Source organism: Tiliqua scincoides, chromosome 14 (assembly GCF_035046505.1).
Source record: "Tiliqua scincoides isolate rTilSci1 chromosome 14, rTilSci1.hap2, whole genome shotgun sequence".
Classification (NCBI taxonomy): domain Eukaryota; kingdom Metazoa; phylum Chordata; class Lepidosauria; order Squamata; family Scincidae; genus Tiliqua; species Tiliqua scincoides.
In genome coordinates, this window is record NC_089834.1 from 1,979,759 (window position 1) to 1,993,068 (window position 13,310).

A 13,310-nucleotide genomic window follows, 5' to 3' on the forward strand; every position below is an offset into this window, starting at 1 on the left:
TTGCTAGATGCAGGGGAGGGCACCAGGACGCAGGTTGTGTCTGTTGTCTTGTGTGCTCCCTGGGGCATTTGGTAGGCCGCTGTGAGATACAGGAAGCTGGACAAGATGGGCCTTTGGCCTGATTCAGGGGGCTTTCTTATGTTTCTGTCTGGGTTGCACCTGGATTGGGCCTGAGCCTGTGAGCTGGTCCTGCAGGAGGGCTTTCAGCAGGCTGCTTGCTTCATTGGGACTGACTGCCAGGACTGAGCCTTCTGTTAGGCAAGGTCAAGCAGGGTGAGGTTTATAAAATGATGCCAGATTTGGAGAAAGTAGACAGAGAGGCTTTCCCCCCTCCCTTTCTTGTAATACCAGAACCTGGGGTCATCCAATGAAAGGGGCTGGCAGGAGATTCAGGACAAACAGAAGAAAGGACTTCTTCACATGTGAATAATTCACTTATGGAACTTGGTGCCACAAGGTGCCATTGTGGCCACTGGGATCAGACAGCATCACAAGACCAACACCAGGAGGGCAAGTCTGCAGTCCTGTGCATTACCGACCTGTGTGTCAGGAAGCCCCGCTGACCACGATGGGATCGGCCTCTCAGCAAACATGAGCAGCGTTGCACTGCAAGTCTGTCAGTCCGACAATGGCACTTCCATGGTCAGGGCAGTATACCACTGGGGGAGGGAATAGCAAGGAAGTGTGCTGCCTTCAGTACCTCCTTGCTGGGGGTTTCCTGAAGGCACCTGGCTGCTCATTCTGGGGAAGTCGGCAATGGAGCTGCTGGCGCTTTGGTCCACAGCTCTTCTGTGTTCACGGCTGCAAAAGCCAGGATGGGGTCATGGATTGTGAGTTGGACTTACTGGAAGATCCAGGTTCAAATCCCCACTCAGCCATGAAGCTTGCTGGGTAGCATTGGGCCAGTCGCACTCTCTCTTCCTCACCTGACAGAGTTGTTGTGAGGACAAAGGGAGGGGAGGAACCCTGCACTCCACCTTGAGCTTCTCGAAGGAAGGACTGTATGAAAATGTGAAACCTAAACTTTATCCAGGGTATCCAAATAGGCCTTCCATAATCAGAAGCTGATGTTCTCCCCCTGGCTCTGGAGGCCCCCTTGCTCTCAGTCTTAGCTGGGGGGGGGGTTCTACAGGGTCTCGGAGTAATTTTATCAGGGGGTTCAAAGTTTCTTTGGGGCCCCTTTGCAAAGGGAGAGGGGTGAAAGAGAGTGGGGGAGGCTGGTGATGGGCAAGCAGAATTAGGGGCAGGGAGGGGCAAAAGAGGGTGGGAGAGGTTAGCGAGTGCTGGAAAAGTCTTTGGAACCCAGATCTACCAACCTGTGTGGCATCAGTAGTGTCCCCAGCATTCCATGCAGGCAGCAAGTCTGAGTAGGTAGGAAAACGTAAGATCCCAGGAAATTTCTGGGCCCCCTCCTTTGGCTGCTGGGCCCGGGTACAAATTACCCCCTTTAACCCCCTCTCCTAGGCCCTGGGGCTCTAATTGGGGCTGTGAGGAAGAGGATGCTGGTCTTTATGGGTCCATTTGGCTTGGATCCAGCTGAGGCCCAAGCTGTGCATGGGCAGTGCCCCTGACAGGCAGCAAACTATCAATGACTGAGGGTTGTGCCCTCTGTGGACTGCTTTTCTGCCCCGTCTAACTGTGTCCTCCTCATGGTACAGCATGCATGACAGGCAGCAGAAACAGGTGTGCAGTCACACAGGGCCAGTTTTGCACCTGAGGATCAAATCCCAGCAAACCCCCCCCCCCAAAAAAAAAAAAAAATTGAACAAGGCAGAACATCCACCCTGCCTGGTCACCACCTCTCTGCCTACTGAAGTGTGCCACCTCCTGGGTGACAGAATTGAATACAGGCGGTGGGACCTGCTAGCGGTCTCCTCAGGACTTTTGGAGGGCACCTCGCAAGGGCCCAGAGGGGCCCAGGCACTCCAGCACTCACTCAGCTTCCCCCACTGGCCACCCAGCTGTCTCTGGGATGCCCACAAACAGGCCATGGCGGGCACACCTGACACGCTCTGCCCATGGATGATTTTTGCTGGGGAGGTTTTTCTGAAGAAGGGGCAGAGGTTGCAAACCAACACAGTCAGTGAATGAAATGGGAGCTGGCTTCTGTGCTGGCTTCAGCCGGCTTCTATGAGAAGGATTCCCAAACTTTTTAGCATCAAGACCCACCTAAAAAAAGTTTCACTTTACCCGCAGCTCAAACCTCTGAGGCTATAATGGTATAATGGGCAGCAGTGGTCCCCCCACCAAGTGGCAGGTTGTTTAATCCTTGATGCACATTGCCTAATCTACTGTGTCAGTTTCGCAACCCACCAAAAATTGGGTCCTGACCTGATGCTGGGCCACAGACCCACAGTTTGGGAACAGCAGCTGTAAAGAATAAGTGATTTCGGGGAAGCTTCCACAGGACCTACTGACACACAGATACCCAAAGGAAACCATCCTTTAATTTGATTCCCACCTCTGAGATATACTTATTTGTTCAAGGGGAGAATAGGAAGTGGACGTGTCAACAAGTCTTGGCTCTGCACACACGGTTCTTTCGTCTCCAGATAAGTGATCATGTGTAAATAGTTTCCAAGATATCTCTGGCAGGTAGAGTTCAGAGTTCCCTGCAGAAATACACAGACCTGAGAATCACCCAGATAGCGGGGGACGGGGGCACAAATGAAGGGGAATGCCTTGCTTGCAGAGACAGAATATGAAAGCCCTGCTGGATCAGGCCAAAGAGGCAGCTGGCCCAGCTTCCTGGGTGCACCCAAAAGCTTCTGGGGAGCCCTCAAACAGGGGATGATGGCCACAGTGATGTGATTTGTGTCAAGCGTCTGCTAGTGAGACACCTCACCTGCTAGTGGCTGAAGGGGTTCCGTTTAGCACCAGCTGTTCAGAAAAGTGTGTCACTTCAGGGCGGTCAGTGGTGACCACAACTTCTGAGCGCTTGTTGTGTTTCCAAAGCAGACGACTGGCCTTAGAACAGGGCTCTCCAAACTTTTCACTACAAGGAGCACATCATATATTTTGCATATGTTCAGCCCCCCTCCCCCCCCAAAATCAGTTTCATACATTAAATAAATAAATAATAAATAAAATTTAACTGAATTAATAAGTTTCGCTTGGATCTTTTTTGTACGCATGACATGATTTTTTACAAATTTACATGAAATATGAATTCATTCGACACTTTTCAATACAGTTCTGGCAATGGAAGTTTTCAGTCATAACCAACAAAGCACAAAGCACAAGATTAATGGGAGTGATGGAATTTATTGACCCTTAAGGGTCTAACTCTAACCCTATAGGGAATCCCCACAGGTGCAGAGCCTTCTGGGGTGTTCTTCCACAAAGCCATCTCCCGGGAACAAGACGCTGTGGTTACCTGGCTCTTCAGCAGGCTGGCTTCCCCACCTGTGGGGCTGGATAAAATCTTCCGGGAGGCTAAATATGGCCTGCAGGCTGAAGTTTGGAGACCCCTACTTTAAAGCACTCCTAACTGAGGAGGGTCTTTCATACATTCAGCAACCTTAAACGGAGTTGGAGTTGGGGTCTTTCCAACGCAGGACTCTTGACACGGGCTGGCAGGGGTTCAAATGCTGCATCGGCGGATACCTAGAACGTGCAACACCCCACTCGGAGTAGCATGCAAACCGAGGCAGATGCTGGAATGGAGAGTGAACAAGAGGTCCAAGTCCCCTTTCTCCAAACCAGCAGCATACCAAGGTCATTTGGCACCCGGGGCCCATATATTTTTGGCACTCCCCATGACAAAAACTTTTCCCGTAATAGTCGTGACATGAAATCAATAATAATAATGACAAGTGAAGAAGGGCAGACAATGAACATTTTCTTTTATTGAACTTTGTGTGTGTGTGTGTGTGTGTATAACTTTGTAACTTCGTATATTTACATATAGCTTAGTGACTTATGTGATATAAGTGATATAGTGATATATAATCATGCCAATAAGCAATGGAAAAATAAAAGAAATACGTTTTCTTCTTGAAAAAGAAAGTGAAACATCTTGGGGCGGCCTCTTGGGCGCCCCTCTACAGCCTGGCACTCGGGACCAGGGCCCCGCCAGGCAGCCTGTTTGTATGCCAGTGTTCCTCAGGGTTCCTGAGGCCAGAAGATGGGGCAAGGCGCAGGCCTCTGGAGGCTGTGCTCACTTTCCCTTTGGACTGGGTAGCAAGTCTGGGTAGCAAAACAGCGCAACGAAGCTCCAATTCCAGTCAATTTTTCCAGTGTTTGCTTCAGCTGCCGACACGGAAGACTTTTCATGGGGTGTGGGGGGTCGGAGATTTGGCCCCACTCATGCGCGTGTTGCACTCAGCACCGGCTGGGGCCTGAGCTGACTTTGGGGAGTTGTTCTCGCACACTGCCCCCCCCCATGAGGGCCACCGACCAGGAGCCAGGGACTCCTGGTCCCAAGAGCCAACCCTGGGCTCTAACAGCGAGCCAGGCCCAGTGGGCTTGCCAGGTGGGCACGCGGGTTGCATCCAAGGCCCCTTAGCACACTGCTCTGCGATGGGTCCAGTGGCAGAGCGTTCCAGGGGCTCTGCAGCCGGAGGTGCGTGCGGGGGAGACCCCTCCTCGCTTCCCCGACGGGTCCGTCTTCCATCCCCCCCCCCCGCCTGGGCCCTGGAGGGGGCAGCTGCCAACCCCTCCCGGAGCGCCCAGGCCGCCGCCTGGTGCCAGTCCGGCCTCTGCCCTCCGGGGCCTGGGGCGGCCCGGCTCCCCCGCCCGGCCGAAGACACCGGTGGGGGGGTCCTCCCGCGCGGGCCCACGGCGTCGGGGGCTCGGTGCCCTCTGGCTGGCTGTGCCCGGGCACGGCCGCCCCGCGCTTTATGCCCGGCCGGCCGGTGGGCGGGGGCGGGGGGCTGGGAGGGGCGAGCGGCGGGCAGGCGGGCGGGCGGGCGGCTGAGCCTCCGCCCCCGGCGGCCTGGAGGGTCGGGGGAGGGGGCGGCATGGCCAGGCCGGCCGGCCCCTTCCCTTCCCCTTCCCTTCCCCGCGCCGGCTCAGCTGCCCGGAGTGCGGCGCGGCGCCTCGCAGGGAGAGCAGCTCCGCATGGAGACGGACCCGCAGCCCGGCCTCGCCTCCCCGGACTCGCCCCACGACCCCTGGTACGCCCCCCGCCCCCCCCGCCCCCCCGCGCCCCCCGCCCCGCTGACCTTCTCTCTCTCTCCTCTCCCCAGCAAGATGTTCATCGGGGGCCTGAGCTGGCAGACCACGCAAGGTGAGCGGGGGGGGCGCCGGGGGCCGCGCACCTGCAGCCCAACTTTCCCCAACTCCCCCCACTCGGGCGGGGCGGGGGGCCCTGCAGCGCCCGGGGGGGCCCTCCGCTCCCCATTCTGCCAGGCGCCGGCGGCTCTTTGTGGTCCGCTCCGGTCGCAGGGCGTCGGGTGGGGGCGGCTCTGCCTGCCCGGACCCCCCCCCCGGGGACGGCTCTGCCCACCGCTCGCCGGCAGACCCGGAGGTCCCCGCCGAAGCCCCGCATGCCCCCGTCCCCGCCGGGCAGCGCCGGGGGAGGCGGGGCGCTGCGCCCCCTCCCCAGCCTAAGCCCCCGTGCCCGCGTCTTGTGCTTGCAGAGGGCCTGCGCGAGTACTTCGGCCAGTTCGGCGAGGTGAAGGAGTGCCTGGTCATGAGGGACCCGCTGACCAAGCGATCCAGGTGAGCCCCCCGCCCCCGCCCCCCCCGCAGCCGGCCTGCCCCCCGCTCACTCTCTGTCCTTCCCCCGCAGGGGCTTCGGCTTCGTCACCTTCATGGACCAGGCGGGGGTGGACAAGGTGCTGGCCCAGGCCCGCCACGAGCTGGACTCCAAGACGGTGAGTCTGGGGGCTTGGCTTCTGCCTGCGGGGGCATCTGCACGTGTGCTGGGCCCAGGCCCCGCTTTGGATTCCTCTGGTTGGGCGGCGTCTCCCCCTCCACTGAGGGACTGTGGCTTGGCAGACTGGGAGGGTCTGTGAGGTGCCCCTCTGGGGGCAAGTGGGCCTTCGGGGACCCTGGAGTGGGTCTTGCCTGGAGTTCAGAGGCAGATGTGATGCTTGGACCTGTTTGGAGAAGGGGCTGGTGTGCTTCGGGGATGGGGACCCCTTGGCTGTGCAGGAGCCACCTTGCTGGCCACTTGCGGGGCAAGGCCTCTGTGTGCCCCCCAGGACCCTCCTCATCTTCCCCAGCAGGAGCCTGTGGCCGAGGTCTGATCAGGGTGGATTGGTCGTGGCACTTTCAGTGGGATTTTGCCCATTGGGCTGAAGTTGCAGAGCCTTCCCTTCTCCAGTTCTGAATGCCCCAGTATTTTCTTCCGTAGAAGCCCGCTTGAGGCTTCCGCATAGTCCCAGATATTGGAAAGGGGATCCTCTGCATATGCTCAGAGGCACACTTGTCCAGGGTTTTGCTCCAGTGCTATCAAAGAGGTTGCTGTGAAGTTCTGTTTTGAACAGGGCAGGGTTCTCAAAGTTTTCAGCATCAGGGCCCACCTAAAAAAGTTTGACTTTCTCAGCCGCTCAAGCCTCTGTGACTGTAATGGTGAAGGGGCAGCAGTGGTTCCCCCCCCCCAAAGCAGGTTGTTTAACCCTTGAGGCACATTGCCTAATCTGCTGTGTCAGTTTCGCGACCTACCAAAAATTGGGTCCTGACCCACTGATGGGCTACAGACCCACAGTTTGAGAACCTCTGGAATAGGGGATCTTCTGGGGAGTTGTTCTGAACTATGTTCTTTCTTCTTAGTGTGTGTCTTGTTCAGTTTAGTGAAAATGAGAAATATTCTGTGATGTATCCCCATTTCCCTGAATTTGTTCTCTTGTCCAGTGTGTTCAAAAGGCTGAGAGGGGGGATTGCGCTTTGGGAACCTGCAAACTTTTACTTGGAAGAGACCCCCCTCCTTTTGGTGCCCCTTCTCCTAGGAACTGAATAAATAATTGTGCTGCTTTCCCCTGCTCTCTGGAGTCATCAATATCTTTCTGAGCTAAGCTGTTCCTGCCCCAATCCCCACCTGCACCTCAGCCCTATTTGCATGTCTAGCAAGCAACATGCCTCCTCCTCTGGAAGGGGGCAGTGATTGCCATGCCTTAGCCTGGAAGCAGAAGCTGGAGAATGAATGGGGGTCTATCGAGGTGATCGATACTATCGGTCCGATACTATCGGTCCGTTCACATTCCCACATTTGGTGGCTGTGTGCTTGACTAGCTGTAGGGAAACTGAGGCCCATCCCACTGGTGGCCAGCTCAAATCATTTGAGGGTGGAAAAACCAGATGAAACATCCTTGCAGAATCCCTCCTGCCTGATTTAATTTGGGGTCTACACTTCAATCACTAAAAATTAATTGGAACTTTTCCCCCCAAGACATGGAGGCCCAGACTGTTCCTGGGGTGCAGCCACCCAGATCCATGGCTCCTCCACAAAGGCTCCATACCTGAGCTTAGGGTTTGAACTCAGACCTCCTAAAACTGGCTTCTGTGCCCCTTCACAAATTTGCAGACCTGCAGCACATTTTTTTCCTTGCTTTGTGACCCTGGGATGTGCATATTTATAGTGTGTGTATATGAGAGTGTGCATGTAGATCAGGGTGTGCCTGCCAGTGGGAAGTCGGCCTGCTAGTAGCTTCTCCTAGCTGCTTTTTTTTCTGTGTGGTTTAGTTTGTGTAGTTGAGACGCAGCGCTCAAGGTTAGGGTGGGGGGGGGAGGACATGATGTGTTTGGAGAAAAGTGTTTGCTCCAGAGAAAGAAGGACGGATTGGAAGAGATGTTCAAGGTAGCAAGCCCTTGGGAAGTTCTCCTGCTTAAGCCCCAATGAAGTGAATGGGAGCTCCTGTTCATTTCCAAGGAGCTTGTGCAGGGGACCTTCCTGGTGGGGTGCACCTTTCTGTGTGTACATTTAAGCACGGAGGGGGCAAAATTTTGCCTCTAGAATTGTCTTTGGATAAAAGCCAAAGGGTAGAGACCTTTCCTTGGGGCCGCCCAGGGGAGTGACAACGTGGGATGTATCTGTTCCTGTTTAGCTCTGCGGATCGGTTCCTTTGATGCATTCAGGGTCTTCTGTCCCCACCGGAAGTCCCCCGCCCCATGAAACAAATTCCAGCCTTTCTGAATGCAGATGCCCCTTCGCCCTCGCAAAGAGGGTAGAAACTTTCTACACTGGGAGCAAAAATGTTGCTTTTCTTTTCTTTCTTCTTGTGATGCTCTGTAGAATTCCCCCCCCCCCTTGAAAAGACTCAGATAGTTGCCTGCAAACTCCACCTATGCCCCACAGTGGGGACTCTGTGGGTCTTGCTTCAAGATCCTGAGCATGCTTCCCTGGCAGTCAGGCTCACTGAGTAGAGTGGGACTGACTTCCAACTTGCTGCTGGGCAGCAAACCACCCCCCCTCCCCCGGGGTGCTCATCTCAGCCTGGGGGCAGGTTTAGTGAAGAGTCAGGCTCACAGGAGCATGTGAAGTGGAGTCAGCCCAATCAGAACCGGTGTGTGTTTCCTTTTCTCCTGGGGTCCGCTGCATCCCCCCTTTTGCTCCTCCGGGCCCTCTGAGGGGTCAGTCTCCTCTCCACTTGCCCCCCTTTTTAAAAAAAGCGAGACATTTAATGCTCTGAAGCATTTTCTGGAGACACAAGTGAGAGATGAAAGCCGACCGCCCCACCTTGCCATTCTTCCCTGCGTCTTGCCCAGTGCCTTTTCTCCCCATGTGCCTTTTCAAAAAAAACTACACCATGGGCCTCCCCTGCAAGGCGGAGTGGGTGGGGGAGGGGCGGAGCGAGGCTGAGGGAGGAACAGAAGGGGTCTTATGCTGTGTGATGATGATGGGGGGGGGGCGGCCGGCTGGCTACTGGAATCCCCTGGGATCGCTGGGTTTGCCCAATGGAGGGGGGAAGCAGGACGAGCATATGGGGGCCACTGGGGCGGGGAGGAGAGTCCCCTGTTCTTTGTCTGGAGCTTCCATCAGCCTCCCTCCAACTCTTCCACCCGCCTCGGCCTGGCTCTGGATGTTTTGGTGCCTGTGGTGGGCAAATCCTCTGTGCAAATGCTGGCCGACGCGGAGCACAGTCCACCTGTGCAAGTGGTGCTGGAGCGCATAGGCGATGCGCAGGAGCACTTGGCTGATGGGGTCCCGAAGTCTGGACCTGCCTCTGCCCACTCTTATAGGGCACCCCGAGATGGCCACCTCGGCCTCCCCACTCCCACCCCCTTTTTAATTTATTCTCGCCAGCACTTGGGATGTGAGTTTGCAACCCAGGCTGGCCCCGGGACAGTTTCCGATTTAATTAATTTGTTTCTTCATTGTGTGTTGCGTTTTGCTCTCCTGTCCTAATCCCGGAAGGCACAGTGCCAGCAACAGCAGCTCAGGCCGACGGCCTCATGAAACCAGGGAAATATTGAGTTCTGCCTGCTGGAACCAGGCTGGGACTTACTCTGCGGCCGTGTTCAAGACCCCCGTCCCATTCAAGGTTGGAGTGTCCTGAGGAAACACTCACACCAGCTGTGGATTTGCCTCCCAGTGCGCGGCTGGTGGCATCTCTCATCATGCCCCAGTGAGAGCTTGCACAGGTGCATCGGCAGTCACAGTCTGTCTGTTTGCCTGTGCAAATTCTGCTTCCGTCGTTGCTAGAAGGGCAGTTCGTGAAATGTCACATGTGCATTGGGCAGGCAGTGCTTCTTTTGGAATGCCTAAAACTGTCTGAGACTTGTTTGGGTCTCCAGGGGCAGGGAGTTCCGCAAGAGCTTCTGACAGTGCTTTGATCTTCTGCCACCTGGTGGGTTGACTTTGGGCCCTGCTTGTGCCTGCTTTTTAAATGAAAAGCCTTGGCTCCTGAGTTGCAGATCTTAGGGACTTGTATCTGTGTCTAAAACTTTTGTCAGGTGCCTGCTTTTCTCAGCCTTGGTGTAGGGCTGGCTAATCCATGAGGCCAACTGAGGCGGTTGCCTCAGGCAGGAGAGTCACCCATCTGCTTCTGCCTCCATCTGCTTCCTTGCATCTACTGCTCTTCCTCTTTCTCCTCCCACCATTTGGACTGGAAAAGGAAGAGGGGGAGGGAGCAGAAGTGGGAGGAGAAGAGAGTGGTAGACCAGGGTCTCAGAGACACTCTAGCTTGCCACTCCTTTCTTCCACACTTCCTCTTGTGTTCTGGGCCCCTCTACCATTTCCACTTGACTGCTCCACTGAATGTGTGAGCGGACTTCTGGAGTTTGAGAGTTCCTCTGCAATATTAGAGGTTCATCAGCGGGAGCTTGGTCATGAAGCAGTGAATGTGCCTGTGGGAACCACCCCGGCGGCGGCGGGTTTATATGGCTTCTTTTCCGATCCTTTCCTACTGCACGAACTTGGGTCTGGTGCGCTGTGCAAAATCTTTTTTCATTTGCTAGCAAGGCGGCAGCACACTGAGGTTTGCTTGTGGGCACAGATGCTTAATGGGCACCTTGGTTTGGCCAGAAGATTATCTGAGGCTTTGGAGGCTGTAGAGCTGGATAGTTTTTTGTCCTTCTCATGGGGGTGGAAGGAGCAGAATGTTTTGAAGTTGGTTTGTGGTGAAACTGGTCCCGAAGCCCTGCCTACGTGTCTTCTGTGGCTGTGCCCAGCTCTGACATCTATTTGGTCAAGGCACCTCCCATCGTGGTGGCAGTGTGTTTAGATGCGGTGACATTGGCTTTGGCAGAAACTGCCTGGTGTTGTGGGGCCAAGCAGATTACGAGGAAGCAGGCCGTGCCCTTGGCTCTCCTTGAGAAGGTCACTGAGGCCTCTTGAACTGGGCTTGAGAGGCCCTTATCAAGCAGGCATCGATTACGATGTATTTAAAACACTTTATGTGTATGCTTTTGATAATCCTACTAGCAGCCCTGAGAGGTAGGACATTCTCATCTCCATATTGCAAGTGTGGCGAGGGCCAGGGATGGCGCGGCAGTGGAAGAGAGAGCGACGTATCAAAGGGAGGAGGTGATTGGCCGGAAGCATTTTTTGGGAAGTACTGGGGCTTCCCCTTCCAATCCCCCCCCTGGCTGCTGCAAATGTGCCCACAAGGCTGCACCCCCACTCTGTAAGCTGAAGTAGTGTCCAGTCTTGTAACCCAACTGGGGGGGGAGTGGACCAAAAATGGCTGCTAAGAAGGGGGGGCATTGTAGGGAAAACTGGTGTGAGCAGAAAGGGTTAAGGACCTTCCTGCCTGCCAGCAAGTTCTCTCCAAGTGAGATAGTGAGAGGGTGGGAAGTCCCCCCTTGCCCGCCAATGCCACTTAGTCCCAAGTGAGGCTCATGCCAAGGCAGGCCTGGTCCCGGGGTCTGCTTTGGTTCATGCCTCCCCCGTGGTGCTGCTGTCACGGAGAGTGGCCTGCCTCGGGCTGCCAGCCATTCCACCGCTTCAGGGTCCCCCTTAGGGCTGTGCAGTTGCCAGAGAGCTGGTGGCCTGGCTGGAATTGTTGGCTGCCCACCTTTGCTCTGGTGTCCAGCTGACTGCACGTTCAGTGAGCAGCCTGTCCTGGGGCTGGTGGGGAGGATGGACTGCTCAGATCATGCCTGCGAGGAACCCAAAGCGCATGGGGGAATGACTGCAGAATGTATGAGGGTTATGGCTTACTGGGAGGAGAAGGACCAGAGATGGACCTGTCTATTGTGGCCATTTGGAAAGAGGCTGGGGGGGGGGTCCAGGGAAGGGGCTATGTTGTTTGTATTGCAGAAAATGGCCCCTCGTTCCGGAAGGGCACAGTGAATGCCCAGGTATGGTGGCCACCGCCCTGGGGGGACCAAGAAGGGACTTGGCACGCTCAAGCGGGGAGACCTGTCGTGGCCTGCCTTAGCAGCTGGACAGAGCTCTCAGACTGGCTGCTGGCAAGGATACTGGGTGCTGGGATCCAGAGCTGGGGTGGGTGCCTTCGTGGCCTGCTTGTGAGTGCACCTCCTGAAATCGCTCCCTTGGCTTCCAGTTCTTACCTTCAGAGCCCTCCCTTTGTGGCCTCCCTGTGTGTTCCCGTGGCCTTCTGCGGATCGGCTCCATCTTTGGAAGGCCTCCTGAGGTCTCTCTTGCCTTGGGCCTGTGGTGACTTTCCAGACGTGGCCTTCCTGACTTCTTTCCCGTTGCACCTGCAGACCCACCTGTCTTTGCAGAGCCTGGCACACACCCCCTTGGACCCCACGCCTCCTGCTATAACGAAGACGAGGTGGAGGGCCAGTGGGGACATTGACTGATGACTGTTGGCAATAACTTGTCGGGTTAGTTGGACACTTGGGGTGACCCAGCCAGGCTGTTTTTCCCTGAAGGTCCTGAAGGGGAATTATCCCTGAATACCCTGAAGGGGTATTATCTGGTGCACTCCCTGGGGCATTTGGTGGGCCGCTGTGAGATACAGGAAGCTGGACTAGATGGACCTATGGCCTGATCCAGTGGGGCTGTTCTTATGTTCTTAACTACAATTCCCAGAAAGCCTTGCAGGTCTTCTTGTTATCTGGTGTGCTCCCTGGGGCATTTGGTGGGCCTCTGTGAGATACAGGAAGCTGGACTAGATGGGCCTATGGCCTGATCCAGTGGGGCTGTTCTTATGTTCTTATGTCCAGTGTGGTCCTGAGACTGGTGTGCAAGATCTGAGTTCAAATCCTGCCTCAGTAACTTGTCAGGTCATTTGGGCCACGTTGCCACCTACCTGAATCCCTAGCCATGCTGTGCGGCTGAAACTCTCTTGAGGTTGTTTCGTTTGAAACCGGGGGCCAAGGTTTGCTGCCAGGTTCCCAGATCTCCTCTTGGGTATTTTGGGGCTGTACAGCTGCAGTCCTCTGCACTCAGTTGGACTTGCTTCCAGGCAAATGTGCAAGGGCTTGTCCTGCGCCTTGGACTCCCCTCTACCACCGCAGGCGGGCTATGAAGTGCTGTGGCTCCATTTTTGCGCCAGGCAGTCCCCAGGATGCAGGGGCTGCTGCTGAGGAGTCCCCACTTAACGCTGTGGATTTGGACCCAACTTAGGCTGAAGTTGCGCACTTTGCCCCTGGGAGGAAGTGCCACTGAATGAATGGGGCTTACTTCTGTGCACCGGATTGCGCAGTGATTGGCAGCCCTAATAAGCTCGCCAAGTAGTTGCGCTGCGCTTTGAAGTGATGCTGGGCGGTGCCCAGCGGTGTATCCAGGGGCAGTGATGTCACAACATCTCATGGCATCGTGACATCACATGATGCTTTGATGCCACTTTCCTGGTTCGGAGGAGGCGGCGGCGGCTTCACAGTGTGGCTGCCGCCACCCCCTTTCCTCTACAGCCGCTTCCTGGCCAATGTTTGTCTTCTGCCCAGTCATGGCAGGTCTTTGAGCACAGCACTGCGCTTGGCAGAAGATGAAAGTTGGCAGAAAAGCTGGT

At 55.8% G+C, this 13,310-nt stretch overlaps 1 protein-coding gene across 4 annotated transcripts in view; it reads left to right on the forward strand.

Moving 5' to 3' along the window:
- The first annotated feature begins 4,966 nt into the window (after window positions 1-4,966).
- Window positions 4,967-13,310, forward strand: part of MSI1 (musashi RNA binding protein 1) — a 47,091-nt gene continuing 38,747 nt past the window's right edge. For all 4 annotated transcript variants that reach the window (XM_066609663.1, XM_066609664.1, XM_066609665.1 and 1 more), the window contains exons 1-4: window positions 4,967-5,117; window positions 5,190-5,230; window positions 5,583-5,664; window positions 5,735-5,819. In XM_066609663.1, coding sequence (XP_066465760.1) covers window positions 5,062-5,117; window positions 5,190-5,230; window positions 5,583-5,664; window positions 5,735-5,819 — 264 coding nt within the window. In that variant the 5' untranslated portion in view covers window positions 4,967-5,061. The remainder of the gene's footprint in view (window positions 5,118-5,189; window positions 5,231-5,582; window positions 5,665-5,734; window positions 5,820-13,310) is intronic.